At 44.7% G+C, this 27,906-nt stretch overlaps 1 protein-coding gene across 11 annotated transcripts in view; it reads left to right on the top strand.

The window, feature by feature from the left end:
* SIPA1L3 (signal induced proliferation associated 1 like 3) overlaps positions 1 to 27,906 on the top strand; it is a 215,151-nt gene that overhangs the window by 166,529 nt on the left and 20,716 nt on the right. For 9 of the 11 annotated variants that reach the window (XM_056537653.1, XM_056537646.1, XM_056537650.1 and 6 more), the window contains 6 exons: positions 3,696 to 3,938; positions 8,879 to 9,022; positions 13,238 to 13,335; positions 19,303 to 19,409; positions 20,534 to 20,901; positions 26,091 to 26,282. In XM_056537653.1, coding sequence (XP_056393628.1) covers positions 3,696 to 3,938; positions 8,879 to 9,022; positions 13,238 to 13,335; positions 19,303 to 19,409; positions 20,534 to 20,901; positions 26,091 to 26,282 — 1,152 coding nt within the window. The remainder of the gene's footprint in view (positions 1 to 3,695; positions 3,939 to 8,878; positions 9,023 to 13,237; positions 13,336 to 19,302; positions 19,410 to 20,533; positions 20,902 to 26,090; positions 26,283 to 27,906) is intronic. The other 2 variants (XM_056537652.1, XM_056537654.1) reach the window with 2 other exon arrangements.

Below are 27,906 nucleotides of genomic sequence, written 5' to 3'. Positions count from 1 at the left end.
AAAACCCCATAGGCTGCAATGCAATTTAGTCACGGCCGTCAGGGGCTCTGTAACAGCCGGGTTTCGCCGATATAGTGACGGAACTGGTGACGGAAGTTCCTAAACAGAACTATTTCATAGTGTGAAAGAGGCCTAAGCTACAACCACTAAAATATGAGCGGGCTCAGCAACATCAATTAGAAAGGGGGTGCTGCTATACGTATCAAATGTAACACAATATCCAAAAGTAATAGAAACACGTAAAACAGCGCACACCCAAAAAGACAAAAAGGACCATTAAAAACACTTAAAAAGGCCAAAAGCAGCCAAAGCACAAAACGGGGTGAGCCCCCTCAACAAGGGAACCCCACCCAGGGCACCTGCCTATTACAGTACATCAATAACGTCACTATGATATACACATAAGCTGCCACATAGTACTATATTCATCTCAACAGCCCATATACAACCTGTATTCTCATGTGGCAAAGGTATGACAAGATGACACAGGACGGTTAATGGAGGAGTTACCAGGCAGGTGCCCCCCTAAAGACCCCACGCGTTCCGTTGCCCGTCGGCAACTTCCTCAGGGTTGTTGTGCTTCTATTTCCTTACATCTGTCTTATTTATACTACATAATCAACTTAATTACAAAGGTCTGTTTGACCAGAAGGAGATACCTGTGAGTCTCTATGGTTTCATGTCCGAGCGCTGCCGCTCGCTTCTACTTCCGGGTCTCTTACCCAAGCGCTGCCGCTCGCTTCTACTTCCGGGTCTCTTACCCAAGCGCTGCCGCTCGCTTCTACTTCCGGGTCTCTTACCCAAGCGCTGCCGCTCGCTTCTACTTCCGGGTCTCTTACCCAAGCGCTGCCGCTCGCTTCTACTTCCGGGTCTCTTACCCAAGCGCTGCCGCTCGCTTCTACTTCCGGGTCTCTTACCCAAGCGCTGCCGCTCGCTTCTACTTCCGGGTCTCTTACCCAAGCGCTGCCGCTCGCTTCTACTTCCGGGTCTCTTACCCAAGCGCTGCCGCTCGCTTCTACTTCTGGGTCTCTTACCCGAGCGCTGCTGCTCGCTTCTACTTCTGGGTCTCTTACCCGAGCGCTGCCGCTCGCTTCTACTTCCGGGTCTCTTACCCAAGCGCTGCCGCTCGCTTCTACTTCCGGGTCTCTTACCCGAGCGCTGTCGCTCGCTTCTACTTCCGGGTCTCTTACCCAAGCGCTGCCGCTCGCTTCTACTTCCGGGTCTCTTACCCGAGCGCTGTCGCTCGCTTGTATTTCCGGATCACATCCGTAACACCATACAACATCCACGCATGCGCACTCCATACTACAGGCATCACTGCATGCGCTTGCGCAGTGCACTCCAAGAGTCTTTCAGGTCCGTATCAGCCTATCTTCACTCCACACTCAATCGTTCATTCATTCTCAATCGGTGTCCCAACATACCTCTATGTGTATTCACTTGTACCTGTGCGCTCCTACCACTATGGCCGCACACTAATGCATCCATTCCCCCCTCTCCATGTATCCTAATCTTTAACAATAGTTGTCCCTCAGTAATATATCTAAATAGGCTGATCTTATATTATTCACATAGATATAGAGGTGCACAAAAAAACCTTATAAATAAATTTAAAGGTCATTATCTTGAACTATCCAAGCGTCAGAAGAGTAAAATAGATAGAATGCTATGTATAATGTGTGATACAGCCAAATTTGGCAAAACCTATAAATCTTATGAGGCCTAAGCTATGATTTTGGGTACAGGAAAAATACTGACATAACCTGATGCATCGTTTGGCATACGGTTTTGAATGGAGAGTCAATGCATACGGTTTTCAATACGGTTCCGTGCGGTTTTCACATTAAAAACGTATATGGGAAAACTGTATTGCAAAAACGTGGTGTGAACCCGGCCTTAGAAATGTATCGGATGTGAGAGGCAGCAGGTTACATCTATTGGGCCTGTCTGCTTAGCATACATAGTGGGGGTCACTGTATGGGACATGCTATGCTATGCTATGCTTATGCCCACACGTGTACTTTGTAGCATTGAGCACGAATATTCGAAATGTGAATTTTTACCGTGAATATCGGCACTTCGCGATTTCACGAATATTTAGAATATAGCGCTAAATCATTAATACTAATGATGAATATTCTTTTTTTTTTTTTTCTTTTCACAGTACACGTCACAATAATGTGTACTGTGTAAATAAAAAGTGATCATCCCTCCCCGCTTCCAGATAGTGGTCCAATATTATTTACTGTGCGAGTCGGTGTGGAGCGCGGATATTTCGTAATATGCGAATATATACGAATTTTCCCGAATATCGACACTGATCCCTCCCTTCTTTTAGCTTGTGGGCTACCGAGAAGGATGCAAATACAGTTGTCAGAGGTTAGCAACATCCCTAGCAACCAATAGGAAAGTAGTTAGTTGAAAGATATAGGGGGAGATTTATCAAAACCTGTGCAGAGGGAAAGTGGCTGAGTTGCCCATAGCAACCAATCAGATCGCTTCTTTCATTTTTAACAAGGCCTCTGAAAAATGAAAGAAGTGATCTGATTGGTTGCTATGGGCAACTCAGCAACTTTTCCTCTGCACAGGTTTTGATAGATCTCCCCCATGATCGCACATGCGCACTATATACGAATTTCATTACGAATTTCGCATTGAAAAAAAAATAAGGGGACGAATATGCGAAATTCGCCAACAGAGGACATTCGGTGAAATATCGCAAATTTTCGATTATGGCCCCTGCCGCTCATCACTAGTACTTTGTTGTTACAGTCCCACCTAGATGCAGAGTGTGAATTATGTTTTATATGGTTGTTACCGACGGTTGCTGACCTGCGGCTGAACCTTTACCGACACCCATGATCCGACATGTTTTAGAACTATCTTCACTGTTGGGTGATAGATTGTCAGCTCTTCGCATAGTAGATCAGTTTTTCCCAACCAGGGTGCCTCCAGCTGTTGCAAAACTACAACTCCCAGCATGCCCGGACAGCCAACGGCTGTCCGGGCATGCTGGGAGTTGTAGTTTTGCAACAGCTGGAGGCACGATGTTTGGAAAACACTGGTTTATGAGACTTCTGAACAATGCTGAGAACAGCACCCGGCAATATATGGACGTCCCATAGAGAGTGAATGGAGCAATAGCCAGGTACATGTTGGGGCTTCATTGCGGGACAAGAGACTTCTCTTCCTGTCGGACACCCACTTGTCAGAATGTAAGGTACACAGGCAGGACAAGAACACATTAGAGCAGTGTTTCCTAACCAGGGTGCCTCCGGCTGTTGCAAAACTACAACTCTCAGCATGCCCGGACAGCCTAAGGCTGTCCGGGCATGCTGAAAGTTGTAGTTTTGCAACAGCTGTAGGCACACTGTTTGGAAAACACTGGTTTATGGGACTTCTGAACAATGCGACGAACAGCAATGGCTTTCCGGGCATGCTGGGAGTTGTAGTTTTGCAACAGCTGGAGGCACCCTGGTTGGGAAACACTGTAGTAGATGTACTTCTGTCTGGGGGGGGGGGAGTTATTGCAGAGTAAACCGCACCCGTTTATAGTCTCGCAGGACAAGTCCTGACACAGAGTCCCTGTAACGTTCTCCATCAGCCGTGGGGGTTGTGCTTTCGTTGTGCCTGTACTTGTGTAAAGACCTCTCTCCACATTTAACATTCTTATTGTGTGTTTTTTTTCTCCGTAGAGGATGGTCTGAGTCCTATGAACTCTGCTCTATGGACAAGGATTCGGAAAATGCAACGTCTGGTTCACGGCCACCGTACCGCAACAACACAGCCTGGCAGTGGAGTGGCGCTGCCACACATCACGGGGCCAGTCCTTCTCAGAAATGGGTTACCCCAAGCTATGCACAATCTCTAAACCGACTGCCCAAGCAGGGCCCGGCAGTGCCCATCCGAGAGCCTCAGCCGCTACACAACAACAGAAGGTGAGTTTGAGCCCCCCTGTGGCTGCACACAGCATTGCAACATTCACTTGTGGACAGTGAGGTTTTTTTTTTGTGATAAATCTACAGTAGTGTTTCTCAACCAGGGTGCCTCCAGCTGTTGCAAAACTGCAACTCCCAGCATGCCCGGACAGCCTTTGGCTGTCCGGGCATGCTGGGAGTTGCAGTTTTGCAACAGCTGGAGGCACCTTGGTTGGGAAACGCTTATCTACAGTAAAGACCTGATGAGCTAATATTATCCTGGGCTGAAGATGCCTTTTTTTTATGAGCATGAGTGTGTGTATGGGGTCAGCAGACATGGTCAGGTTGGACCACCTAACCATTATATTTAAAGGGGTACTCCGGTGCAAAACTTTTTTTTTTTTTTAAATCAACTGGTGCCAGAAAGTTAAACAGATTTGTAAATTACTTCTATTAAAAAAAATCTTACTGCTTCCAGTACTTATTAGCTGCTGAATACTACATAGGAAATTATTTTCTTTTTGGAACACAGAGCTCTCTGCTGACATCATGACCACAGTGCTTTCTGCTGATATCTCTGTCCATTTTAGTAACTGTCCAGAGCAGCATATGTTTGCTATGGGGATTTTCTCCTACTCTGGACAGTTCATAAAATGGACAGAGGTGTCAGCAGAGAGCACTGCGCTCGTGATGTCAGCAGAGAGCTCTGGGTTCCAAAAAGAAAAGAATTTCCTCTGTAGTATTCAGCAGCTAAGTACTGGAAGGATTAAGATTCTTTTTTTTTTTTAATAGAAGTCATTTACAAATCTGTTTTAACTTTCTGGCACCAGTTGATTTAAAAAAAAAGTTTTCCACCCGAGTACCCCTTTAAGGGTTCAGGATGCTCTAACATTGCTGATTTTTTTATGTATTGGTATTATTCTGCACATGACTTGGTTCTTGAAATAACCTCTATATGCTGTGTTTTTAATACACTGATCGGCCATTTAAAAATAAATAAAAAAAACAAAACACCTGACTAAAGGGGTTAGCCAGTGCATCCACTCTTCAAAGAATAGGGGATCTTTATTTTTTTTTTTTTTTTTTTTTAAGGGTTTATTTAAGTTTTATTCATTTTACAATAACAATAAAACAAACCAAGTGCTCCAATGCAGAGCAAAGAAAAAAACATCCAATCAAGACATAATCAGAACGAGACAAAGCCAATCACACCCCATGCACACTCTGGATCCCACCTCCCCCACCAGGAAAACATCAGGTCACATTAGACCTATTGAGATGACCGAACCGGAGTATCCACCGAGTCCCCCAAGAGTAACCAAGGCACCCAGACTTTGCCAAATTTCTTGGGGCATTTTCTACTATTAGGGTACGTTCACACGCGCTGATTTTCAGCGTATTTTACGCTGCAGATCTGCTGGTGAAGGCCCGCTCTGTGCTGTCTTTACATGTGCCTGCTCGGAGTGGCAATACGCCGCTAACAGCAGGCACACTGCGATGTGCGAGTCACAATATACTCGCACATCGCGGGAGCTCTCTGCCTAGCTCAGAGCAGGGAGAGTGGCCGCGATGTGAGAGTACGCCGCGCACATCGCTGCAGTGTGTCTGCTGGTCGCGACGTATTGCCGCTACCAGCAGGCACATGTAAAGACAGCATAGAGCGGGCCTTCACCAGCGGATCCGCAGCTAAATCCGCTGCGAAAATCTGCGCGTGTGAACGGTACCCTTATACAGGTACTGATACAAGACGACATATTTATTCACCATTGCTTTCAATTGAGACAACGGAGGAACCACAGTATCTTTCCAGGCCATAATAAGCACTTTACGGGCACAAAACAGAAAACAAATCTCAGCAGGCGCCTATGGGAGCCCGACGCCAACCCATTAAAGGGATACTCTCCTGGAATTTTTTTTTTAAATCAACTGGTTCCAGAAAGTTAAACAGATTTGTAAATTACTTCTATAAAAAAAAATCTTTATCCTTCTAGTACTTATCAGCTTCTGTATGCTTTTCTTTTGAATTTCCTTTCAGTCTGACCACAGTCCTCTCTGCTGACACCCCTGTCCATTTTAGGAACGGTCCAGAGCAGGATAGGTTTGCTATGGGGATTTTGCTCCTACTCTGGACAGTTCCTGACATGGACAGAGGTGTCAGCAGAGAGCACTGTGGTCAGACAGAAATGAAAATGTAAAAATAAAAGAACTTCCTCTGGAGCATTCAGCAGCTGAGAAGTACTGGAAGGGTCAAGATTTCTAAATAGAAGCAATTTAAAAATCTGTTTAATTTTCTGGCACCAGTTGATTTTCCAGTGGAGTACCCCTTTAATGAGACCTAAGAGACAAACCTCGGGGGACAAGACAAACGGGAACTCCAAACGCTCTGCCAGAAAACTCGCCACCTCTCTTCAAAACTGCACCACACACACCCCACATTGCATGCAACAGGGTACCCACCTCAGACTGGCATCGGAAACAGACATCAGAGGGAGAATCGCCAATCCGCTTCAACCGGACTGGGGTATAACAAACAGAGAATAAAGGAAGCTGTATCAACAAGTCCCTCGCACTAATAAGTCCCGACCACCTCCCTCCAATGGTCCTCAGACAAAGAAGGGATATCAACCACCCACTTCGCATATGCCAGGTCAAAGGGAGTCTCCACAAGACATGTGAAGGTGCCCTCAGGTATCTGGTACCAAGACATTAGCATATAAATCTTGTAAGTTGTGAAGTGCGGCCTCCATGGATCGGACATGTTTTTCCAGCACATCCCACAGATATTTGATTGGATTCAGATTTGGAGAACTTGGAGGCCAAGTCAACGTCTTGAACTTTTTGTCATGTTTCTCATTCCGGCCCAATTTCTGATGTGTAGTGGGGAAATATTCCTGCTGAAAGAAACCACTGCCATTAGGGAACATCGCTTCCAAGAAGTGGAGGGACTTGGCCTGTACAGTGTTAGGTTGGTGGTACATGACACAGTGACATCCACATGATGCCAGCACCCAAGGTTTCCCAGCAGAATATTGCCCAGATCAGCGTTTCTCAACCAGGGTGCCTCCAACTGTTTCGAAACTACAACTCCCAGCATGCCCGGACAGTCAGGCTTGCTGGGAGTTGCAGTTTCACAGCAGCTGGAGGAACCCTGGTTGGAAAAAACACTGGCTCAGATATATAAAATACACTGAAAGCAGCACTTGGCAATACATGGAAGTCCCATAGAGAGTAAATGGAGCAATGGCCAAGTTTGTACGCTGGGGTACAGAGGACGTCTAGTGATCCTAGTCGGAACCCCACTGACTTGCTAGGTAACCCCTATCCTGTAGATAATTAATAAGTTTAAAACTATCATCTCGGTTACAGGTTTGGCACGCCCCAGCGCACCATTCCAAAGGCTAAATCTTACGGTACACAAGATGGCTTGTCTGGTCAGGAGAGGACTGTGAGAGTTGTAGTTTTGCAACAGCTGGAGGCACGCTATTAGGAAAACACTGGTCTACAGGACTTATGAACAATGCTGAGAACAGCACTCGGCAATATATGGAAGTCCCATAGAGAGTGAATGGAGCAATGGCCAGGTTTGCATGTTGGGGCTTCATTGCGGGACAAGAGACTTCCTGTTATCAGTGGTCGGACGCCCACTTATCGGAATGCAACGAACACAGGCAGGACAGGAACACATAAGAGCTGTGTTTTCCAACCAGGGTGCCTCCAGCTGTTGCAAAACTACAACTCTCAGCATGCTCGGACAGCCAAAGGCTGTCCGTGAATGCTGAGAGTCTTAGTTTTGCAACAGCTGGAGGCACGCTGTTTGGAAAACACTGGTTTATAGGACTTCTGAAAAATGCTAAGAACCGCACTCGGCAATATATGGAAGTCCCATAGAGAGTGAATGGAGCAATGGCCAGGTTTGCATGTTGGGGCTTCATTGCGGGACAAGAGACGTCTCTTCTTGTTATCAGTGGTCGGACACCCACTTATCAGAATGTAAGGAACACAGGCAGGACAAGAACACATTAGAGCAGTGTTTCCCAACCAGGGTGCCTCCAGCTGTTGCAAAACTACAACTCTCAGTATGCCCGGACAGCCAAAGGCTGTCCGGGCATGCTGAGAGTAGTAGTTTTGCAACAGCTGGAGGCACACTGTTTGGAAAACACTGGTTTATGGGACTTCTGAACAATGCTGAGAACCGCACTCGGCAATATATGGAAGTCCCATAGAGAGTGAATGGAGCAATGGCCAGGTTTGCATGTTGGGGCTTCATTGCGGGACAAGAGACTTCTCTTCCTGTTATCAGTGGTCGGACGCCCACTTATCAGAATGCAAGGAACACAGGCAGGACAAGAACACATTAGAGCAGTGTTTCCCAACCAGGGTGCCTCCAGCTGTTGCAAAACTACAACTCTCAGCATGCCCGGACAGCCAAAGGCTGTCCGGGCATGCTGAGAGTAGTAGTTTTGCAACAGCTGGAGGCACACTGTTTGAAAAACACTGGTTTATGGGACTTCTGAACAATGCTGAGAACCGCACTCGGCAATATATGGAAGTCCCATAGAGAGTGAATGGAGCAATGGCCATGTTTGCATGCTGGGGCTTCATTGCGGGATGAGAGGCACATTGTTTCTCACACGTGACTTTAATCTGTTATACATGACAGCGTGCATAGGTCACGTCACCGGTACATGGCACTGATCCTTGGGACATGTATACATTGGCTCACTCTTTATCTTGCCTCTTTCTAAGCTCCGCTCGCAAAGTAAACTCTGCACTGTCATCACATAACAATATTTAGGGAGATATTAATTGTATGGGATGACCCGCTCTTGAAAAACTGGCACAGCGTGTGCCACGGAGACAGCTAAGGCAGGTGTGACAAGGGAGGAGATGCCCGGAGGGCCCTGCGAGACTTTTTTACCTGTGCCGGCAATTTCTCATACAAGACAATTTCATGTATACAGGCCAGTGAGTTACCCGGAGACGCCGTACGCCGCCACATCTCCGACAGCCATCGACAAAGTGCAGCCTTACAGACACCCCTCCGGGAGCTTCTCTACACCGTCTACTGGGGCCGGATACAGCCGCTACAAACCCACCCCGGACAGGTGAGAGCCCGGCAGCCCTGTGCAACGTGTTGTTTGTTTGGCCTGTGACCTCAATCTGTCATGTAGGTGAAATGCGGAGAGGTTACCCTGGTTTTTCACAATTCGTGTAAACTCCTTCCTGCAGGTGCTTGACCACACGGACAGTTTCTTTGTACAGGTATAGCAGAGATGAGTTTGTAATAGGAATGAATAATGGTTTCTGCATTACACTAGGTAAAGTGATAATTAAAGGGGTACTCCGGTGGAAAACATTATTATTATTATTATTATTTTTTTATCAACTGGTGCCAGAAAGTTAAACAGATTTGTAAATGACTTCTATTAAAAAATCTTTACCCTTCCAGTACTTTTTAGCAGCTGTATGCTACAGAGGAAATTCTTTTCTTTTTGAATTTCTTTTTTGTCTTGTCCACAGTGCTCTCTGCTGACACCTCTGTCCGTGTCAGGAACTGTCCAGAGCACCATAGGTTTGCAATGGGGATTTTCCCCTGCTCTGGACAGTTCCTGACATGGACAAAGGTGTCAGCAGAGAGCACTGTGGACAAGACAAAAAAGAAATTCAAAAAGAAAAGAATTTCCTCTGTAGCATACAGCTGCTAAAAAGTACTAGAAGGGTAAAGATTTTTTTTATAGAAGTCATTTACAATTCTGTTTAACTTTCTGGCACCAGTTGATAAAAAAAAATGTTTTCCACTGGAGTACCCCCTTTAACACAGTCAGCCTGCTACATCTATGGTTTCGGAGGGAAGTTGTTCAGTACTGTGATCCCTCAACTTACAATGGCCTCAACATACACTAGTTTCAACATACAATGGTCTTTTCTTGATCATTGTAACTTGAAACCAGACTCAACATCCAATGTACAGACAGTCCAGATCTGTGAAACGTGTCACAACTGGAGGAACTGACCAATCAGAATGGGCATTTTTACTGGTAAATCACCTGTATTACTGAAGTACAAGCACTGACTGGCTGTCTGGTAGCGCCCCCTACAGTACAGGGAGGAACTAAAAGTTCTGTACTCTTTACCTGTGCCAGGGTTAGTTGCTCCTTTGGACACCAAGTAAGGGTGGCTCCATTTGGGACAGTGTGTGTACTGTATACATGTATAGGACCCTGAAGAAGCTCCTGTCCTCTACATAAACCATTGTTTCCCAACCAGGGTGACTCCAGCTGTTGCAAAACTACAACTCCCAGCATGCCCGGACAGCCAACGGCTGTCCGGCCATGCTGGGAGTTGTAGTTTTGCAACAGCTGGAGGCACCCTGGTTGGGAAACACTGACATAGACGGTGATTTACAGCTCCCAGAAGATCTTTATTACTTTTATATGTAAGCACATGCTTTATTATCTACTTATTTTTCTTTAATCCTCACATTTTTCTATTTTTGGATGACATTTTGGTGGCTTCAGAACCAATTACCAGGTTTCCATAGAGTTCTGGTCTCAACATACAATGGTTTCAACATACAATGGTCGTCCTGGAACCAATTAATATTGTAACTTGAGGGACCACTGTACTTAAAAGTTAAACAATGTATTTTATCACCTCCAGGTCTGTACCTTCTTTATTGCATTATTCGACTCCAGCAATGCAGCAAAAAGCCTTATATATCTGTATAATGACATAATGTAGGAAAGACCATGGTCAGACAACCAACATGCATTTAGTGAAATTACCTTTGTCCTGTGTCTGTGGCATGCTGTCAGACTAGCACTGGAATTTCCATTGTCCTCTATATGTACTATTCACCTTTTAACGTCTGTATTTAAATCATCAGACAATTCCAAATGTTATTTGGGACTCTTTTAGGTTATAGGATGACAGAGATGTAGAATGAGTATAAAAAGGTTATTATTTACCAGTAATATACAGGGGGTCCCAGGACGACCATTGTATGTTGAGACCATAACTCTATGGAAACCTGGTAATTGGTTCTAAAGCTCCAAAATGTCATCCAAAAATAGGAAAAAGTGAGGATTAAAGAAAAATAAGTAGATAACTAATATATATATAAAGCAAATCCTTACATATAAAAGTAATAAAGATCTGCTGGGAGCTGTAATCACTGTCTATGTAGAGGACAGGAGCTTCTTCAGGGTCCTGTACAGTGATTACAATGGCCCTCATTTACTATTGCAAACCCGACATGTTTTGTAGGGTTGTGAGCCATATTCTGGCGCATTGTGCCAGAAATTCTATCTGCGCCAGAATTTGCATCAGAATTGAAAAAACCTGACTAACTCTCCATTTTACTAAGAAAACACGAAAAAGCGCCGGGAAAAGGGGGCGTGGTCACAGAAAAGGGCGTGTTCCCAACATTTTCAGAAAAAGCCAACATATTTACAAAGGTTTCCACAGAAAATGTGGTGGATTTCAGCTGAGGAAAACCCTACAGATTAGAGCAGGTGTAAAATAAAAGAAAAATTTAAGGAAAGTGGAAAAGATAGGGAAACCTTTAGTACCGTATTTTTCGTCCTATAGGACGCACCGGCGTATAAGACGCACCCAATTTATAGGTGCAAATTCTAAAAAAATAAAGATTTTGAACCCAATAGTGGTCTTCAACCTGCGGACCTCCAGATGTTGCAAAACTACAACTCCCAGCATGCCCGGACAGCCGTTGTCTGTCCGGGCATGCTGGGAGTTGTAGTTTTGCAACATCTGGAGGTCCGCAGATTGAAGACCACTGCATAGGAGGTAATACTCACGTGTTCCCGCCGCTCCGGACCCGTCACCGCTGCCCTGGATGTCGCTCCATCACTGTCGCCGTGTCCCCGTCGCTCCGGAACGTCTCTGCTGCCGGCCGGGTATCCTCGCTCTCCGTCGCCGCCATCACGTTGTTACGCACGCCGAAGCACGCTCGCGACGACGTGATGATGAGGAAGGAGAGCGCCGGCCATACAGGGGATCCCTGAACGGAGAAGACACCGAGGAGGCAGGTAAGGTCCCTCCCGGTGTCCTGTAAGCACTAACCCGGCTATTCAGTGGGGCTGTTCGGGACCGCCGCGGTGAAATGAACAGCCGGGTTAGTGTCACTTTCCCTTCAGACGCGGTGGTCAGCTTTGATCGCCGCATCTGAAGGGTTAATACAGGGCATCACCGCGATCGGTGATGTCCTGTATTAGCCGCGGGTCCCGGCCGTTGATGGCCGCAGGGACCACCGCGATAGGGGTGTATTCTCCGTATAAGACGCACCGACTTTTTCCCCCCAGTTTTGGGGAAGAAAAAGTGCGTCTTATACGGCGAAAAATACGGTAGATACCGTGGAAAAAATATTGTAGGGAATTAACACCCACAAAGAAACCTACACTCCACTCTTAGTAAATTAGTGCCAATGTCCTAAAAAATTTAAAATGGGGCCGCCCTTACCTAGAGCAGCTAACCCTGGCACAGGTAAAAAGTAGTACAGAACATGTAGTACCTCCATGTACTGTAGGGGGCACTACCAGACAGCCAGTCAGTGCAGGCATTTTAGGAATATAGGGGATTTACCAGTGAAATGTCCATTCTGATTGGTCAGTTCCTCCAGTTGTGACATGTTTCACAGATCTGGACTGTCTGTACATTGTATGTTGAGTCTGGTTTCAAGTTACAATGGTCCAGAAAAGACCATTGTATGTTGAAACTATTGTATGTTGAGGCCATTGTAAGTTGAGGGATCACTGTATAGATAATAGGATAGTATTCAAGGAGTTATCGAAGTTATCACTAGCTAATCTGTTGGGGTCGATCTCTTAGAATCCCACTTATTACAAAAACAGAGGTCTGGTGTCCCCCTAGTGGATGTCGAGGCAGCATGCATTTTAGGACTCACTGTCTATGGCAGCGATTTGCAAACAGCGTGCCTCCAGCTGTTTCAAAACTACAACTCCCAGCATGACCAGACAGCCGAAGGCTGTCTGGGCATGCTGGGAGTTGTAGTTTTGCAACAGCTGAAGGCTCACTGTTTGGAAATGACTGCGATAGACCGTGGGTCTGAGACTGAGCTAGACACTGGTCTATGGGACTTCTGAACAACGCCGAGAGCAGCACGTGGCAATACACGGAAGTCCCATAGAAAGTAAATGGAGCAACGGCCAGGTTTACACGCTGGGGCTTCAATGCGGTACAGAGGACGTCTTGTGATCATGATCAGACTCCCAATGACCAGCTAGGTACCCCCCCTATCCTGTAGATAGTGAATAAGTCTAAAACTATCATCTCGGTTACAGGTTTGGCACCCCCCAGCGCACCATTCCGCAGGCTGAATCTTACGGTACACAAGATGGCTTGTCTGGTCAGGAGATGACCGTGGACAGACATAAACCAGGTGAGTTACCAGGCGTGTTGAGAGTTAAATCATCTTTCCTTTTTACCTATACACTCGGTCACAGGTGCAAAATCCATGCAACATTCTTATAAGACGTCTCCGCAGTCAATCTTATGTGCAAGACATATTTGGGGGTTTCTAAAATAAACTCCCACTCTTTTTGTTTCTTATTTTTTTACATTACAGTATATTAATACAGCTTTCCCTGATCATCTATTCTGCATTGGGTATAACACTGTAGAAGAGATTTTTACCAGAATTTTGCAAAATTTTGTATTTTTAGCGCCACCTAGTGGTACATTGATGGAAGCCCAAGTCTCTCCCATAGAAGTGCTACTTGAGCTGACTTTCCATGCTGTTGCTTTGACTTCTGTTACTGCCGCATTGAAAATCTTCAATGAAAGCTGAAATATTTTTAATTTTTTATAGTTCTTCCCTGTAAAGTATTAATTTAAATTATTGTACATGCTTTACTATTTTGCCTGACGCTTATGGACCTGCAGTCTTGTTTTTTTCAAAACTTAAAGCTAAATAAAGAGAAACAAATCTGGAAAATTGTCAGAATACTTAGTTTACAAGCTGTCGGTAAATGATGAAGGGAGTCTTTAGAAGAAGATCGGCATATCATTTGTGGAATGTCATGGCGGATCATGTGAGTTGTCTTCTGTGGATCATGTGATGAATGCTTGGTGTACCGTCCGACTGCAGCTTGTAGTACGTGACATGTTAGACTAGCAGATGATGGAGAGTGATCGATTTATGCTGCACAAGATTGAGGTAAGAAATAGAGAAAATGCCAGGTACATAGGCAGGACAGGAACCTATTGGAGCAGTGTTTACCAACCAGGGTGCCTCCAGCTGTTGCAAAACTGCAACTCCCAGCATGGCCGGACAGCCTTTGGCTGTCTGGTCATGCTGAGAGTTGCAGTTTTGCAACAGCTGGAGGCACGATGTTTGTAAAACACTGGTTTATGGGACTTCTGAACAATGCTGAGAACAGCACCCGGCAATATATGGACGTCCCATAGAGAGTGAATGGAACAATGGCCAGGTTTGCATGTTGGGGCTTCATTGCGGGACAAGAGACTTCTCTTCCTGTTATCAGTGGTCGGACACCCACTTATCAGAATGCAAGGAACACAGGCAAGACAGGAACACTTAGAGCCGTGTTTCCCAACCAGGGTGCCTCCAGCTGTTGCAAAACTACAACTCTCAGCATGCCCGGACAGCCAAAAGCTGTCCGGGCATGCTGAGAGTATTAGTTTTGCAACAGCTGGAGGCACGCTGTTTGGAAAACAGTGGTTTATGGGACTTCTGAACAATGCTGAGAACAGCACTTGGCAATATATGGAAGTCCCATAGAGAGTGAATGGAGCAATGGCCAGTTTTGCATGTTGGGGCTTCATTGCGGGACAAGAGACTTCTCTTCTTCTTATCAGGGGTCGGACGCCCACTTATCAGCTAGTTATCCCCTATTCTGTCAATAGAGGTGTAAATTGTAGCTTATGGGCTCAAGGGCAACATTTGGAACAGGGCCCCATGGTAACTATCCACGATTTATACTACAGGTGTCATCTTATGGGGCAAACGGTGTGACTGCTACCTTTGAACCCCTTTAAATTAAACCCATGCCTGTGGCTAGTTAATAACGCTTTGATAAAACTTTGAATAACTCCTTTAAGACTCAAAGCATTATTGTCACTTGTCAAAAGTTTAGACCACACTGGGTCCGACTCCTGAGATCTGCTACTATAGTCATGGTCTATAGTCATGATAGCCATCTGAAGTGCGAGGCAGCAATCTTTACTCCCTGGCCTGGACGCCTGATCCGACTTTAACACTCCATAGACTAATGCAGTGAAAGTGTCGGATTGGATTGACATCTGGGGAGTGAAGCGCAACATGGCACAAGTTTTCACAAATGGCACAAGCGCTTTAAAGGGGTACTCTGAAAACTATTTTTTTTTTTTAAATCAACTGGTGCCAGAAAGTTAAATAGATTTGTAAATTACTTCTTTTTAAAAATCTTAATCCTTCCAGTACTTATCAGCTGCTTATACTACAGAGGAAGGTCTTTTCTTTTTTAACTTCTTTTCTGTCTGACCACAGTGCTCTCTGCTGACACCTCTGTCCATGTCAGGAATTGTCCAGAACAGGACAGGTTTGTTATGGGGATTTTCTCCTGCTTTGGACAGTTCCTGACATGGACTGAGGTGTCAGCAGAGAGCACTGTTATCAGACAGGAAAGAAATTCAAAATGGAAAAATTAAGATTTTAAATAGAAGTCATGTACAAATCTGTTTAACTTTCTGGCACCAGTTTAGACCAATGATTTGACCAATGATTAGGACTAGAGATGAGCGAATTTACAGTAAATTTGATTCGTCACGAACTTCTCGGCTCGGCAGTTGATGACTTTTCCTGCATAAATTAGTTCAGCTTTCAGGTGCTCCCGTGGGCTGGAAAAGGTGGATACAGTCCTAGGAGACTCTTTCCTAGGAATGTATCCACCTTTTCCAGCCCACAGGAGCACCTGAAGGCTGAACTAATTTACTCAGGATAAGTCATCAACTGCCGAACCGAGAAGTTCGTGAAGAATCAAATTTACTGTAAGTTCACTCATCTCTAATTAGGACTGTTGATGGGAATTTTATATACATAGAGTACCTCCACTCCCTGCATATTTTTCTATCTATGCAATGTCCGAGAACTCTGCCCTGGTGCTATCCTCCTAACACCTAACAGTAAAATTTAAAAAGACCCACACTACAGAATACCTATATTAACGATACCAATATTCATTTACACTAATATTTGACTCACACCTATAGGCTCACTAACATTCTCATTCACGATGTTACATTTAAGTAGTCCTTGAGAACCTGCCATTTGCCAATTTTTCTTTTTAAATTTTTTATACATAATGGCAGCTGTGACTGTGGCACATGTAGAATCACAAGCAGTGGTTTCCCTATGTCAGTATTTTCCAACCAGGGTGCCTCCAGCTGTTGCAAACTACAACTCCCAGCATGCCCTAAAACTTGCAACAGCTGGAGCAGTGTTTTTCAACCAGGGTGCCTTCAGCGGTTGCAAAACTACAAGTCCCAGCATGCCCGGACAGCCTTTGGCTGTCCGGGCATGCTGGGACTTGTAGTTTTGCAACAGCTGGAGGCGCCCTGGTTGGGAAACACTACCCTGTGTGTTGTCAGATGTTGGATATGGGTATGTTAAAGGGGTTATCCAGGAAAAAACTTTTTTTCATATATCTACTGGCTCCAGAAAGTTAAACAGATTTGTAAATTACTTCTATTAAAAATCCTAATCCTTTCAGTACTTATGAGCTACTGAAGTTGAATTGTTCTTTTCTGTCTAAGTGCTCTCTGATGACACGTGTCTCGGGAGCTGTCCAGAATAGAAGCGAATTCCCATAGGAACTGCAAAGAGCAGAATAGGTTTGCTATGGGAATTTGCTTCTACTCTGGACAGCTCCCGAGACACGTGTCATCAAAGAGCACTCAGACAGAAAAGAACAACTCAACTTCAGCAGCTGATAATTATTGGAAGGATTAAGATTTTTTAATAGAAGTAATTTACAAATTTGTTTAACTTTCTGGAGCCAGTTGATCTAAAAAAATATTTTTTTTTTTCCTGGAATACCCCTTTAACACTGGCATATGTATTTTTGCCTGTTTATCTTTGATCAATTGAATAATCTAAAGAGGTTATCCAGGATTAGAAAAACGCTGCTTCTTTCTTCCAAAAACAGCGCCACGCCTGTCTACTGGTTGTGTCTGGTATTGCAGCTTGGATCAATTGAAGTAAGGACTGAGCTGCAGTACTACACACAACTTGTGGACAGGAGTTGTGCTGTTTTTGCAAAAAAATAAAAAAATTTTTTTTAAAAAAAGCAGCTATTTTCTAATCCAGAACAACCCTCTTGTTTTACTGTTTTATGAAAAGAAGACTTAGGTTGTTGTGTTTACATCTAAACTTTGTTAGTGGTAAACCCCCAATGTTTGCTGACGTATAATGCAAACTTTTGTTGCGTGCAATTTAAAAATGGGAACATAACCCTTTGAGAGACACCCCAGTAAGGTCAAATGATGTCACGAAGATGCAATCACATTTTTATTCTCTAAGAAAGATGGCTGCAGCCGCACTTCTGCACAGTATCTCCTATCCATGTGCCATTCCGAAAACAGCTTAATCTTACTGAGTGGTGGGGATCTCAGAATTCAAATGCAAAACTTTCATAACCTAAGATTATACTGCTAATTGCCTGGACGGAAATACCCCTTTCATGTCTGTATAATAAAGTTTTGCAGCTTTTTTTTTATTTATTTATTTATTTTTTATAAAAGGCTGGGTTCACACCACGTTTTTGCAATACAGTTCCCATATCAGGTTTTTGATAAAAAACTGATTCCTCAAAACCTGACTAAACTGTATCAAAGCGTGTGTACACATTTTAATCCGTATACGGTTTGAAATATGATGTCTGGTTGCATCCGTTTTTTTAAGAAAAAAAAGTATAAGTTTTTAACTTTTCACTCCATTATGAATAAAGTTAAAATTGTTTGATTGCCGTACACACATACGGTTCTCCCTATTGTGTCAATCAAACAATTTTAAATATAATAAAGGAGTGAACGTTTCAATATGTTTTTTTCTACCCAGACCAAAGACTGGTAGGCTAACCGTTTTGGTTACGGCAAAAACACGACGCAACCGGATGCAACCTTCGCATCCAGTTTTCAAGTATGGTTCTGTAGGAAGTTTTCTATAGAAAACTGTATATGGGAACTGTATTGCAAAAACGTGGTGTGAACCCAGCCTCTGTTTTGATTCAATTCTTCTGTGTTTTCAAGATCTCTGCTTGCTGCCTGAGAGTAGAAAAATACTTATTTACATGCTAAAGCAGAAAACTTATACAGAACCTAGACTTCTGACAATTCAGGTCATGCTGCAATATAACCAGTCTAGACAGTCTTTGTTTGTGTAGACCATTGTTTCACAAGCCGCGGTCCCCAAGTACCCCCAACAGGTCATGTTTTCAGGATTTCCTTAGTCTTCCACAGGTGATTTAAAGGGGTACTCCAGTAGAAAACTTTTTTTTTTTTTTTTAAATCAACTGATGCCAGAAAGTTAAACTGATTTGTAAATGACTTCTATTAAAAATTCTTAATCCTTCCAGTACTTATTAGTGGCTGTATACTACAAAGGAAATTATTTTCTTTTTGGATTTCTTTTGTCACAACCACAGTGCTCTCTGCTGACACCTCTGTCCTTTTTAGGAACTGACCAGAGCAGCATATGTTTGCTATGGGGATTTTCTCCTGCTCTGGACAGTTCCTGACATGGACAGAGGTGTCGGCAGAGAGCACTATGGACAGACAGAAAAGAAATCCAAAAAGAAAATAATTTCCTCTGTAGTATACAGCCACCAATAAGTACTGGAAGGATTAATATTTTTTTAGTAGAAGTAATTTACAAATCTGTTTAACTTTCTGACATCTGTTGATTAAAAAAAAAAAAAAAAAATGTTCCACTGGAGTTCACCTTTTAATTATGGTTTGTGAATCAGGCATCACCACAGCTTAAGAAACACTGGTATAGACAACATCTTCCCTTCAGTTCACTGAATAGTGATCTTGGTGCGTACAGGAGAGTGTTGTGTGCTCTCTAGGTTATTGCTGACATTGTGCTTTTATTAGCTTTTTATCTTGTGACAGTAGTACAGATCACGTGTCAGCTCCTGCTGGACCAGCATCACCTCTGTATGGAGAAGGTGAACATCAGAAGGTGTCTGCTGTATAGACCTCAGTATGGATCACGTCACCATATCACGGTCTCTGACATCCGGCACCCAGCCCCCATCACCATCCTCTTTAATTAACACTCCACTTCTAATTATTCGCTGACGTTAATGCTGCAAGGTGCGTGTGACGCCACTATTTGTCTTTTCAGAACCTCTGTGGCACATCCCATCGCAGCCCAGAGTGGGAGCCAGTGTGAACAAGAGACCTAACAGGCAGGAGCTGGCTGGCAAGAGTTCTCCTCACCGCCATTCAAGGGTAAGTACTCAGGTACGTGATTGTTGTTTATTAGAATAGAGCAGTGTTTCCCAACCAGGGTGCCTCCAGCTGTTGCAAAACTACAATTCCCAGCATGCCCGGACAGCCGAAGGCATGCTGAGTGATGTAGTTTTGCAACAGCTGGAGGCACCACACAGCTCTAATCTGTTCCTGTCCTACCTATGTAGCTTGCTTTACCATATTAAGTGTAGTACTCAGGTACGTGATTGTTGTTTATTAGAATAGAGCAGTGTTTCCCAACCAGGGTGCTTCCAGCTTTTGCTAAACTACAACTCCGGGCATGCTGGGTGTAACAGTTTTTCAACAGCTGGAGGCACCACATAGCTCTTATCTGTTCCTGTCCTGCCTATGTAGCTTGCTTTACCATATTAAGTGTAGTACTCAGGTACGTGATTGTTGTTTATTAGAATAGAGCAATGTTACCCAACCAGGGTGCCTCCAGCTGTTGCAAAACTACAACTCCAGCTGTTGCAAAACTACAACTCCTCTAGCTGTTACAAAACTACAACTCCCAGCATGCCAGGACAGCCTTCGGCTGTCCGGGCATGCTGGGAGTTGTAGTTTTGTAACACCTAGAGGCACCCTGGTTGGGAATCGCTGGAATAGAGAATGTGGGAAAAAACTTGTGATTGTTGTTTATTAGAATAGAGCAGTGTTTCCCCACCAGAGTGCCTCCAGCTATTGCAAAACTACAACTTCCAGCATGCCCGGACAGACAAAGGCTGTCCGGGCATACTGGGTGTTATAGTTTTTCAACAGCTGGAGGCACCACACAGCTCTTATCTGTTCCTGTCCTGCCTATGTATCTTGCGTTACCATATTAAGTGTAGTACTCAGGTACGTGATTGTTGTTTATTAGAATAGAGCAATGTTACCCAACCAGGGTGCCTCCAGCTGTTGCAAAACTACAACTCCAGCTGTTGCAAAACTACAACTCCTCTAGCTGTTACAAAACTACAACTCCCAGCATGCCCGGACAGCCTTCGGCTGTCCGGGCATGCTGGCAGTTGTAGTTTTGTAACAGCTAGAGGCACCCTGGTTGGGAATCACTGGAATAGAGAATGTGGGAAAAAACGTCAGTGACCTTATCGTTTTGTTGACAGGGAGAGGCCCAGTATTCCAGTCACTCCAGCAGTAACACATTGTCCAGCAACGCCTCCAGCAACCACAGCGACGAGCGGTGGTTTGATCCCCAAGAGCAGCCAGATATAGACCTAGAGCCCCTCTCTAAGGGAAACTCAAACGACAGTGGCATTGATACCTCCCTGCCAAATTTTGCACAGTCTAAGCCAGCCAGGCCAACTCCTCGCCGAGAGAAAGTGCAGAAACCCATGGCATGCTCCACCTACCCCGGCATGCATGAAAGCTGCTCCCGGGACAAGAGGAAAGATCAGATGTCCTCTGGAAAAGGCTACAGACCCAAAATGTACCCACCTGGTAATGGCACTGCAGAAGCCTTCGGTGACTCAAGGTAAGGAATATATAGAGAAGGAATATAAAGTCCTTAACAATATCTTGTGCTCTTAACATTTTCTCGCAGGTTTTCTCTCTGTGTTCTACCTGAGCTCCTAAAATAAGATACATTAAATTCTCATTATATACATTACATTACAGAGGGCAACAACCTTGTGTCATATTGTGTTGTATGGAAATTGTTAATGAAGAGATTTTGTAAAGATCTGAAAGATTATACAGTGAAGTAAATCAGATCCTGTATTGTACAGTGTGGAGGAGATCAGATCCTGTATTATACAGTGTGGAGGAGATCAGATCCTGTATTGTACAGTGTGGAGGAGATCAGATCCTGTATTGTACAGTGTGGAGGAGATCAGATCCTGTATTGTACAGTGTGGAGGAGATCAGATCCTGTATTGTACAGTGTGGAGGAGATCAGATCCTGTATTGTACAGTGTGGAGGAGATCAGATCCTGTATTGTACAGTATGGAGGAGATCAGATCCTGTATTGTACAGTGTGGAGGAGATCAGATCCTGTATTGTACAGTGTGGAGGAGATCAGATCCTGTATTGTACAGTGTGGAGGAGATCAGATCCTGTATTGTACAGTGTGGAGGAGATCAGATCCTGTATTGTACAGTGTGGAGGAGATCAGATCCTGTATTGTACAGTGTAGAGGAGATCAGATCCTGTATTGTACAGTGTGGAGGAGATCAGATCCTGTATTGTACAGTGTGGAGGAGATCAGATCCTGTATTGTACAGTGTGGAGGAGATCAGATCCTGTATTGTACAGTGTAGAGGAGATCAGATCCTGTATTGTACAGTGTGGAGGAGATCAGATCCTGTATTGTACAGTGTGGAGGAGATCAGATCCTGTATTGTACAGTGTGGAGGAGATCAGATCCTGTATTGTACAGTGTGGAGGAGATCAGATCCTGTATTGTACAGTGTGGAGGAGATCAGATCCTGTATTGTACAGTGTGGGGGAGATCAGATCCTGCATTGTACAGTGTGGGGGAGATCAGATCCTGTATTGTACAGTGTGGAGGAGATCAGATCCCGTATTGTACAGTGTGGAGGAGATCAGATCCTGTATTGTACAGTGTGGAGGAGATCAGATCCTGTATTGTACAGTGTGGAGGAGATCAGATCCTGTATTGTACAGTGTGGAGGAGATCAGATCCTGTATTGTACAGTGTGGAGGAGATCAGATCCTGTATTGTACAGTGTGGAGGAGATCAGATCCTGTATTGTACAGTGTGGAGGAGATCAGATCCTGTATTGTACAGTGTGGAGGAGATCAGATCCTGTATTGTACAGTGTGGAGGAGATCAGATCCTGTATTGTACAGTGTGGAGGAGATCAGATCCTGTATTGTACAGTGTGGAGGAGATCAGATCCTGTATTGTACAGTGTGGAGGAGATCAGATCCTGTATTGTACAGTGTGGAGGAGATCAGATCCTGTATTGTACAGTGTGGAGGAGATCAGATCCTGTATTGTACAGTGTGGAGGTGATCAGATCCTGTATTGTACAGTGTGGAGGAGATCAGATCCTGTATTGTACAGTGTGGAGGTGATCAGATCCTGTATTGTACAGTGTGGAGGAGATCAGATCCTGTATTGTACAGTATGGAGATCAGATCCTGTATTGTACAGTGTGGAGGAGATCAGATCCTGTGTTGTACAGTGTGGAGGAGATCAGATCCTGTATTGTACAGTGTGGAGGAGATCAGATCCTGTATTGTACAGTGTGGAGGAGATCAGATCCTGTATTGTACAGTATGGAGATCAGATCCTGTATTGTACAGTGTGGAGGAGATCAGATCCCGTATTGTACAGTGTGGAGGAGATCAGATCCTGTATTGTACAGTGTGGAGGAGATCAGATCCTGTATTGTACAGTGTGGAGGAGATCAGATCCTGTATTGTACAGTGTGGAGGAGATCAGATCCTGTATTGTACAGTGTGGAGGAGATCAGATCCTGTATTGTACAGTGTGGAGGAGATCAGATCCTGTATTGTACAGTGTGGTGGAGATCAGATCCTGTATTGTACAGTGTGGAGGAGATCAGATCCTGTATTGTACAGTGTGGAGGAGATCAGATCCTGTATTGTACAGTGTGGAGGAGATCAGATCCTGTATTGTACAGTGTGGAGGAGATCAGATCATGTATTGTACAGTGTGGAGATCAGATCCTGTATTGTACAGTGTGGAGGAGATCAGATCCTGTATTGTACAGTGTGGAGGAGATCAGATCCCGTATTGTACAGTGTGGAGGAGATCAGATCCCGTATTGTACAGTGTGGAGGAGATCAGATCCTGTATTGTACAGTGTGGAGGAGATCAGATCCTGTATTGTACAGTGTGGAGGAGATCAGATCCCGTATTGTACAGTGTAGAGGAGATCAGATCCCGTATTGTACAGTGTGGAGGAGATCAGATCCCGTATTGTACAGTGTGGAGGAGATCAGATCCTGTATTGTACAGTGTGGAGGAGATCAGATCCTGTATTGTACAGTGTGGAGGAGATCAGATCCTGTATTGTACAGTGTGGAGGAGATCAGATCCTGTATTGTACAGTGTGGAGGAGATCAGATCCTGTATTGTACAGTGTGGAGGAGATCAGATCCTGTATTGTACAGTGTGGAGGAGATCAGATCCCGTATTGTACAGTGTGGAGGAGATCAGATCCTGTATTGTACAGTGTGGAGGAGATCAGATCCTGTATTGTACAGTGTGGAGGAGATCAGATCCTGTATTGTACAGTGTGGAGGAGATCAGATCCTGTATTGTACAGTGTGGAGGAGATCAGATCCTGTATTGTACAGTGTGGAGGAGATCAGATCCTGTATTGTACAGTGTGGAGGAGATCAGATCCCGTATTGTACAGTGTGGAGGAGATCAGATCCTGTATTGTACAGTGTGGAGGAGATCAGATCCTGTATTGTACAGTGTGGAGGAGATCAGATCCTGTATTGTACAATGTGGAGGAGATCAGATCCTGTATTGTACAGTGTGGAGGAGATCAGATCCTGTATTGTACAGTGTGGAGGAGATCAGATCCTGTATTGTACAGTGTGGAGGAGATCAGATCCTGTATTGTACAGTGTGGAGGAGATCATATTCAGTGTGGTATAGTATGGAAGAGATCAGATCCTTTAAAGAACAGCATTGAGGAGATGAGGTGAAATGCATTATCCCATATTGCACTCTGGAGGATTCTGTTCATCTACAAAGCAGTATGTTTTGTGAGTAATATGGAGAATCCTTTCCTCTGATATATGTATGTTTGAGGCTCATTGCCCACTATTAAACATGTAAAGGGTTAATGCCCCGTTGCAGAATGTAGATAAGAACAAATCCTTGGTTGCAGTGTGTCAGGACCGATATCGATCATGAATTGTAGATATAGGCATGACGTGTAAGGTGAAATGAATGAGCGATCATTTGCTTTGAGAGCGGTCCTATGTACAGTATGTATGTGCTGAACCTTCAAGAGAGGAAAATGTACTTTTATTTCTCAAAATAGACAGCTCAAAAAAATAAAGGGAACACTAAGATAACACATCCTAGATCTGAATGAATGAACTAATCGTATGAAATACTTTCGTCTTTACATAGTTGAATGTTCTGACAACAAAATCACACAACAATTATCAATGGAAATCAAATTTATCAACCCATGGAGGTCTGGATATGGAGTCACACTCAAAATCATAGTGGAAAACCCCACTACAGGCCGATCCAACTTTATGTAATGTCCTTAAAACAAGTCACAATGAGGCTCAGTAGTGTGTGTGTCCTCCACGTGCCCGTATGACCTCCCTACAATGCCTGGGCATGCTCCTGATGAGGTGGCGAATGGTCTCCTGAGGGATGTCCTCCCAGACCTGGAATAAAGCATCCGCCAACTCCTGGACAGTCTGTGGTGCAACGTGGCGTTGGTGGATGGAGCGAGACATGATGTCCCAGATGTGCTCAATCGGATTCATGGCTGAGGAATGGGTGGGCCAGTCCATAGCATCAATGGCTTCCTCTTGTAGGAACTGCTGACACACTCCAGCCACAGGAGGTCTAGCATTGTCTTGCATTAGGAGGAACCCAGGGCCAACCGCACCAGCATATGGTCTCACAAGGGGTCTGAGGATCTCATCTCGGTACCTAATGGCAGTCAGGCTACCTCTGGCAAGCACATGGAGGGTTGTGCGGCCCCACAAAGAAATGCCACCCCACAACATTACTGACCCACCGCCAAACCGGTCATACTGGAGGATATTGCAGGCAGTAGAACGTTCTCCACGGTGTCTCCAGACTCTGTCACGTCTGTCACATGTGCTCAGTGTGACCCTGCTTTCATCTGTGAAGAGCACAGGGCGCCAGTGGTGAATTTGCCAATCTTGGTATTCTCTGGCAAATGCCAAACTTCCTGCACTGTGTTGGGCTGTAAGCACAACCCCCACCTGTGGACGTCGGGCCCTCATACCACCCTCATGGAGTCTGTTTCTGACCGTTTGAGTGGACACTTGCACATTTGTGGCCCACTGGAGGTCATTTTACAGGGCTCTGGCAGTGCTCCTTCTGTTCCTCCGTGCACAAAGGCGGAGGTAGTGGTCCTGCTGCTGGGTTGTTGCCCTTCTACGTCCTACTCCACGTCTCCTGATGTACTGGCCTGTCTCCTGGTAGCGCCTCCATGCTCTGGACCCTACGCTGACAGACACAGCAAACCTTCTTGCCACAGCTCGCATTGATGTGCCATCCTGGATGAGCTGCACTACCTGAGCCACTTGTGTGGGTTGTAGACTCCGTCTCATGCTACCACTAGAGTGAAAGCACTGCCAGCATTCAAAAGTGACCAAATTATCAGCCAGGAAACATAGGAACTGAGAAGTGGTCTGTGGCCACCACCTGCAGAACCACTCGTTTATTGGGGGTGTCTTGCTAATTGCCTATAATTTCCACCTGTTGTCTGTTCCATTTGCACAACAGCATGTGAAATTGATTGTCAATCAGTGTTGTTCCTGAGTGGACAGTGTGATTTCACAGAAGTGTCATTGACTTGGAGTTACATTGTGTTGTTTGAGTGTTCCCTTTATTTTTGTGAGCAGTGTACAAAAATAAAACTACAAAAATTGTAGCACATAATAGTAGGACATTAAACTCAAACCTAATAATAATGGAATCTATGTATTCTTTGCGCAAGCAGATCCATCACGTATAAAACCCCAGACGGTTCCAGGAACCAGCAGATGTCACAGTCAAGCTCCTTCCAGCTGTCCAGCTCTGTGCCCAAATCTTTTTTCTCTCGTCAGAACGTGAGGAATAAGATCCCAGCTGGCTGGAAAAAGCCAGAGGAGACACCACAAAGGCCAACCACATTCACAGACCCCAAAAAGTAAGTGCACCACCATGACTGCTGCATTTGGTGCTTCCTATCATAGAACATTATTCATATCCTCTACTTCCAGTAGTAGTTCTGGTCCTGTGCCGGCTCCACTATAGTCACAGCGAGTGTTGTACACACATACACTAGTCATTTCCCATATCCTTCTCCCTACCCATTAGAGATCCGAACACCCCCTACACTTCCTCAGCAACCAGTAACATCAAGCCTTCTCTATAGGCCCTTCTCCCAAGTAATAGAAAGATCTCTCTATCTATCTCTATCTATCTATCTACAAAACCAAAATGAACAGTGGCACACCAAGTGTCAAAAAAGAACGGTGGTTTATTCCAAAAAACGTGTTGGACAACGTTTCAGCTGGCTCACCCAGCCATTTCCAAGCCTTGGCTTGAAAATGGCTGGGTGAGCCAGCTGAAACGTTGCCCAACACGTTTTTTGGAATAAACCACCGTTCTTTTTTGACACTTGGTGTGCCACTGTTCATTTTGGTTTTGTATTTTGGAGGGGTCCCCAACCTGGACCTGACACAGTAGGCACACGTGCACCTTTTTTTCCTTTAGTGCTGCTTACCTGCTCTTTCTATCTATCTATCTATCTCTATCTATACAGACAAAGAATAAGTCAGCCAGCACTTTAGTTGATACCAAACTATTATATGGACCTGGCCTACAGGTGCACGCTACTAGGCTAGATATACAGCAACAGAAGAATGCAGCAGCACATCTATATCTATCTATCTATCTATCTCTCTCTCTATCTATCCATCTTTCTCTATCTATCTATCTTATATCTGTCTATCTCATATCTATCTATCGATCTCCCCCTCTCTATCTATCTTATATCTATCTCATCTCATATCTTTCTATCTATCTCTATCCATCTATCTCGCTATCTATCTCGCTATCTATCTCGCTATCTATCTCGCTATCTCTCTCGCTATCTCTCTCGCTATCTCTCTCGCTATCTCTCTCGCTGTCTATCTCTCTCGCTGTCTATCTCTCTCGCTGTCTATCTCTCTCGCTGTCTATCTCTCTCGCTGTCTATCTCTCTCGCTGTCTATCTCTCTCGCTGTCTATCTCTCTCGCTGTCTATCTCTCTCGCTGTCTATCTCTCTCGCTGTCTATCTCTCTCGCTGTCTATCTCTCTCGCTGTCTATCTCTCTCGCTGTCTATCTCTCTCGCTGTCTATCTCTCTCGCTGTCTGTCTCTCTCGCTGTCTGTCTCTCTCGCTATCTGTCTATCTCGCTATCTGTCTATCTCGCTATCTGTCTATCTCGCTATCTGTCTATCTCGCTATCTGTCTATCTCGCTATCTGTCTATCTCGCTATCTGTCTATCTCGCTATCTGTCTATCTCGCTATCTGTCTATCTGTCTTTCTCGCTATCTGTCTATCTGTCTTTCTCGCTATCTGTCTATCTGTCTTTCTCGCTATCTGTCTTTCTCGCTATCTGTCTATCTCGCTATCTGTCTATCTCGCTATCGGTCTATCTCGCTATCGGTCTATCTCGCTATCGGTCTATCTCGCTATCGGTCTATCTCGCTATCGGTCTATCTCGCTATCGGTCTATCTCGCTATCGGTCTATCTCGCTATCGGTCTATCTCGCTATCGGTCTA

The sequence above is a fragment of the Hyla sarda genome, chromosome 9 (genome assembly GCF_029499605.1).
Source record: "Hyla sarda isolate aHylSar1 chromosome 9, aHylSar1.hap1, whole genome shotgun sequence".
Taxonomy (NCBI): domain Eukaryota; kingdom Metazoa; phylum Chordata; class Amphibia; order Anura; family Hylidae; genus Hyla; species Hyla sarda.
Note: the sequence above shows the minus strand (reverse complement) of the source record. Positions and strands in the feature narration are given on the sequence as shown.